Source organism: Marmota flaviventris, chromosome 9, assembly GCF_047511675.1.
Source record: "Marmota flaviventris isolate mMarFla1 chromosome 9, mMarFla1.hap1, whole genome shotgun sequence".
Lineage (NCBI taxonomy): Eukaryota > Metazoa > Chordata > Mammalia > Rodentia > Sciuridae > Marmota > Marmota flaviventris.
The window spans coordinates 16,940,448-16,946,498 of record NC_092506.1 but is presented as its reverse complement, the minus strand read 5'-3'; the positions used below and the strand labels follow the sequence as shown (position 1 = coordinate 16,946,498).

The window sequence follows — 6,051 nt, the reverse complement described above, 5'->3', positions numbered from 1 at the left end:
TGCTCCTTTTGAGGTCACACTAAAGATTTTCTTTTGAGTTTACATTAATGATTAGTATTTATAAATATAAAAAGCTGGGAGCCTTTGAATGTCTTAATCATGCATATATTTTGCCAATTTTATTGATGCACTACCTGAAAACTATCTATTTGGTTATGTGAGCATAGACAACTTTACCAAAAAAAAAAAAATAGAGAAAGACATTTGTGGTATGGTAGCATCTAATGGTTACTGGGTCCAATGAGAAAGAGAAAGAGACAGAAACAAGGAACGAGAGAGAGAGAGAGAGAGAGAGAGAGAGAGAGAGAGAATAAACAGATTGTCTTTGAAAAATTTCTGGCAGATTCCTAAATATAATTAGTTACTCTTGATACTCCTGGGTGAAAACATTTCCCTGGATCTCATTCTGTTCCTTCCTTTGATGCTGTGTGACAGGTTCATGGTCATGGGTTTATTTCTATGTATAAAAGTCCCTGGTTTGCTCACAAATTAAAAGTGTGATTATTAACAAAGGAAATGTGTTAGCATCTAGACCTAGAATGTGGATTAGTCTAGTATAGGGAATGGACTCATGGCTAGAAGTCTGTGGATCAGAGCTTAAGACAGAGGTGAAGATTGGTCTTTTTGTGTCATTGGGAAGGTTAGACTTTCCCTGGCTTCTGTTTTGTCAACTCAAAAATAATGAAACAATCAACTAGACCATCTTTAAAATTTGTTCTAAATTTGTTGTAATGTTAAAAGAGTTGAAAAGAATGTCTTCTGAAATATGATTGTTATATATTTAAGTATCATATTTATTGGGTCAAACAGATTAAAGTGCTATATGGAATTAGCAATACAGCAACAAGAAATAGTGCTGGCAGTAAACAGTACCATGTAAACATAATATAAAATTAATTTGTTGAAAACTTTCTCACAGATACAGAGCTGAAATAATCAATCACGAAACTGGTAGGCTTCATTTTCATGAATATGCAATATTCAATAATAGCTGAAATTTTTATGCAAGGATCTTTTTAAAATAGCCGTAAATATTTTGAGCTCATTTTCCCATATCTTAATGTTCAAAATTACTTTTGATAACTTAAAATTTTCTTCAAGATCTTCATCAAAATTTAAAAATGGTGTTGCTTGTCAAAATTTAAACATATGGTCTATTTTGTATAATAAAAATCTATATTCTAAAGAAAACTTGCTTCATTCTACAGGTTCTATAAAGGAATGAATCAAGGTTATTGTTTCTTCACATCATTCATTATTATTTTCATTTCAAGACTAACTTTAATATTATAACCTAAAGAAGCCATGGTCCTCTCAGATGGAAATAAAAGTGGGGTCATGTTCACCCTCTTAGGCTTCTCAGATTACCCACAAATGCAAGTGCCCCTCTTCTTAGTTTTCCTCGATATCTACAGCGTCACAGTGGTAGGGAACATTGGGATGATTGCCATAATCAAAATTAATCCCAAACTTCACACCCCCATGTATTTTTTCCTCGGCCACCTCTCTTTTGTAGATTTCTGCTATTCCTCCACCATTGCTCCCAAGATGCTCGTTAACCTAGTTGCAAAAGACAGAAGCATCTCTTTTTCAGAATGTATAGTACAATACTCTTTCTTTTGTACCTTTGTGGTAACTGAAGCTTTTCTGCTAGCAATGATGGCCTATGACCGTTTTGTGGCTATCTGCAACCCTCTGCTCTACACAGTGGCCATGTCCCAGAAACTCTGTGCTGTGCTGGTGACTGGATCCTATGCATGGGGGGTGGCCTGTTCCCTGATACTAACGTGCTCTGCTCTACAGCTGTCCTTCCATGGCTCCAACACCATTGACCACTTCTTCTGTGAGTTCTCCTCCCTGCTCTCCCTCTCATGCTCAGATCCCCACACCAACTATTTGCTGCTCTTCATTTTTGCCACTTTCAATGGAGTCAGCACACTGCTCATCATCCTCATGTCTTACTTGTTCATATTCATTACCATCCTCAAGATGGGATCAGCCACTGGGCGACGCAAGGCCTTCTCCACCTGTGCCTCTCACCTGACTGCCATCTCCATCTTCCATGGCACCATCCTGTTCCTCTACTGTGTGCCCAACTCCAAGAACTCCAGGCACACGGTCAAAGTGGCCTCTGTGTTTTACACATTGGTGATCCCCATGTTGAACCCCCTGATCTACAGTCTGAGAAATAAGGATGTCAAGGACACTGTCAGCAAATTATTTTGTGGTAAAGTCCCTTCTTTTTGAGCATCATAGTATCATAGAGTTTGTTCTCATATATAAAGTGTGTTCTTGAAGGTTGGTTTTTAAGGATACCATTAATTTTGACATAGTTAATATTGTGCAATGGAGTGGAAATGGATTTCACTTCCAACGGAATAAACTTGGCTCTTTTCCATACTGAAAAAGTCAGCAATCTCTCTTATCATTAATACATTTAATCACAAATTTAGTTAGCACAATATAGTTTCTAAACTGTTAAGATTAAAAGACACATGCATTCTATCTGTGATATCCTTGTATAACTCAATATTAATTTAATCCCCCTTTCTTATAAGATACCTATTGTATACCAGCCTATTAATAAACACGAGAAATTTATTTACAAAATAGAAATAATAATTATAATAATGCATAGTACAGCACTGAAGTATATGATCATTTTGTGATGGTGAAAATAATAAGACCCATAAAGATTCATCTAGGGATAATTAATATCACCATATTATTATTCAAAATAAGATAAAAATCATCAAGTCCTATTCACTTGATGATTAAAAACACCAGATTTCTACTTTAATAAACTCACTTTTTAAAAATAACTTGGGTGTCATTTTTCTTCTCTTTACTAAATTTGTTTAGATAAAATTCTGAACAATCATTAATATATATTAAAAAAATCCATTTATTTTATTAAGGGAAAAGAGTAATCTGGTGCCCAATTTCATATGGCCAAATAAAGTATTTCTTCTGATAATGTTATTTTGTTCATTATAATTTTTGTTTTGTAATTATTAATAATAGTCACATTACATCACTAATTAAAATATAAGAACTTTATATTTTGATAAAATATAATTAAACTTTTTAAATATTCCTGAAAATATTTATTTTCATGGGCATATGGTTTTGGATTTCTAATTTCAATTAAATAATGTATTTGTAGAAAACTAACTTAATTCTAGAAGTCAAGTGTATTCAGTCTCATTTCTAATTCAATGTTGTAGTAAATGACAATATTGCAGCTGACCCTTTCAATAAGGGTTGTTATTTTTAACAAATAAGTTTTAGAGCATTTTGTTTTGAAGTTACTATAGTTAATCACTTTTTCAAACTCAGGAAAGTTTACTGCAAAGATTTTCTCAGGTCTTACCATATGCAAATTAAAGATATCTATCATTCTTCTACATGTAACTTTGTTATTCAAAATAATGTAATAAAACAGTTTATAAGATTTAACATCCACATTTAACCTTGCATATATACTATTTTATCTATATGATATTATAGCATATTGTATGATATTATGTGGTTTAAATATATATTATGAAAAACTTCATTTGCAAAAATTCAGATAGACCTGGGCAATATTAGATGAAGTGGAAAAGCAGGACAGAGAAACACAATTATCACGTAATCCCACTTCTGTGTGGAATTTAAAAAGTTGATCTTAGAGAAATTGAGAATAGAATAACTGTTACCAGAGACTGGGAAGAATAGAAGGCAGTGGGGAGGGAGAAAAGTCAGACAGGAGAAATAAATTCCTGTTTGCTAGAAATTTTGTTTTGTTTTGTTTTTTTCATGTATTTGTATGCCACCTGCATTTTCTCTTTTGAAAAGTATGTGTGTAGTTCTTTTGTTCATTTATTAATTGAACTATTTGGTGTTTTAGTGTTAAGGGTTTTTTTTAGTTCTTTATATATTCTAGATATTAATTATTGAGAAACTGGTGGCAAAATTTTTCTTCCATTCTAGAGTGTCACTGTGCATGCTTTTACTTGTTTTCCTTGCTATGCAGAAAAATTTTAGTTTAATTCCATTCCACTTATTGGTTTTCTATTGTGAACTTTAAGAATCTTGTTAAAGAAGTTGATTCCTGTAAAAATATGTTGCAGTGTTTACCCTACGTTTTTCTTCCAGAAATAAAAACCAACCAACTTTTACAAATGCCTCACAGGTCTTTAAGTATGAGATATTGAAATGCAAATAGTTTGCTGTGTGGCATTTGTTGGATGACATTCATTATAGTCAATCATGTTCATTGCAAATACTCTTTTTGCTTTGGTATCATGGGATGTTCTCTTCAGTAGTATTCATCTTGTGACAAAAGTTTTAGGGTTTACTAGGAGCACCCTGAATTAGTATTCAACAAATATTTCCATCAGCCTACTTTATATCTGATTTCAAAATATTCCTCCATGGACTAGAATACATGCCCTTTTCCATGAAAATACATTTGTATACCCCAGGGGAAAATAAATAGTTGGATTGTCTTGCTGAAGAAGACTTCAGAAGTCATGAATATTTCAAGTTGTCCTTTTTCAAAAGTGTTTTTAATTCATTTTAATTAGTTATACATGTCAGTAGAATGCATTTATTTTCTTTGATATATCATACAGAGATAAGGTATAATTGCTCATTTTTCTGATTGTACATGTTATAGAATCACATTGGTCATGCAGATAAAAGGTAATAATGTCAGTTTCATTCTGTTTCCTTCTACTATCCCCATATATCCTCTTCTCCCTTCCCTTCCCTCCCCTCTACCTAATCTAAGGCAACTCTATTCTTCCCTAGTGCCCCACTTAATGTGAATTCACATCTGCACATCATAGAAAACATTCAGTGTTCAGTTTTGGGGAGTTGGCTTATATTGCTTAGCATGATATTCTCCAGCTCCATCTATTTACCAGCAAATGCCATAATTTCATTCTTCTTTAAAGCTGATTAATATTACATTGAATATATGTACCACATTTTCTTTATCCATTCATCTATTGAAGGACACTTAGGTTGTTTTCATAGTTTAGCTATTGTGAATTGAGCTGTTATAAACATTGACATGGCTGCATCACTGTAGTATGATGATTTTAAGTCCTTTAGGTATAAACCTAGGAGTAAGATAGAAGGGTCAAATGGTGGTTCTATTCCAATAGTTTTCTGAGGAATCTTCATACTGCTATCCATAGTGTTGCACCAATTTGCAGTCCTACCGGCAATGAATGAGCTTCCCTTTTTCCCCACATCCTAGACAATATTTGTTCTTGCCTTTATTCTTGATAATGTGTCTTAGATTTTGGAATTTTTTTCTCATTAGAATAATTCACAGAGAAAATGTGAATGGATAAGAGAAAAATCCCATTAAAGTAGAGGGTAAAAGGAATGTAGGTATGCTAGCTGCAAATTCAAGGAAACCCAAGATTCCTTAAATTAAGAAAATCTTGGGATCAAACTTGGAAGAGGTTTTTTTGTTTGTTTGTTTGTTTGTATGTTTTTTAGAATTTAGAAATGGCTTATAAGAAACTACTTCCATGAAAATTTTAAATGTTTGTTCTACCTAGGGGCACATAGACTGTGGTTTGAACACCTTGAATTTGTATTAAAGTTCTATATTCAGGAATGGAGAAGACAGGAAGAATGGTGAAGCACCCCAGTACAATGGCCTCTGGCATTGCACATGGACTCTGTCCTCCCAGAGTCCTTGAAACTATGCTCTCCCCATAGTCAAGTGGTAGTACAAACTGAAAAGTACCATGGGGCCTATCTCCACTAAGGATTCTCTGTGACTTTGGGCGAATTACACCTGTCTGTGCTTCAGTCACTTCATTTGTAAGGGACATAAAATCATTGATACTTTTATTTTTATAAAAATAAAGAAGAAATATTTTAATAGTTAGATTTAGAAAAGTACCTTGCACATAGAAAGTGCTCAGGAAATGTGAGCAATGGCTATTATTCTCACTAATGGAGGTTCATTATCCCCACTCTTTCTTTGGAGAATAATGTATCTTCAGACCCATTACCTTGCAGGAAGGAGCTGTTACATATAAG

General features: G+C 33.4%; 1 protein-coding gene across 1 annotated transcript; it reads left to right on the top strand.

Moving 5' to 3' along the window:
- The first annotated feature begins 1,305 nt into the window (after positions 1 to 1,305).
- LOC114093715 (olfactory receptor 5D18-like) lies at positions 1,306 to 2,247 on the top strand. The gene has a single exon (XM_027936605.2). It carries the CDS (start codon positions 1,306 to 1,308, stop codon positions 2,245 to 2,247), a length of 942 nt encoding a protein of 313 aa, XP_027792406.2.
- Positions 2,248 to 6,051: the final 3,804 nt, after the last annotated feature.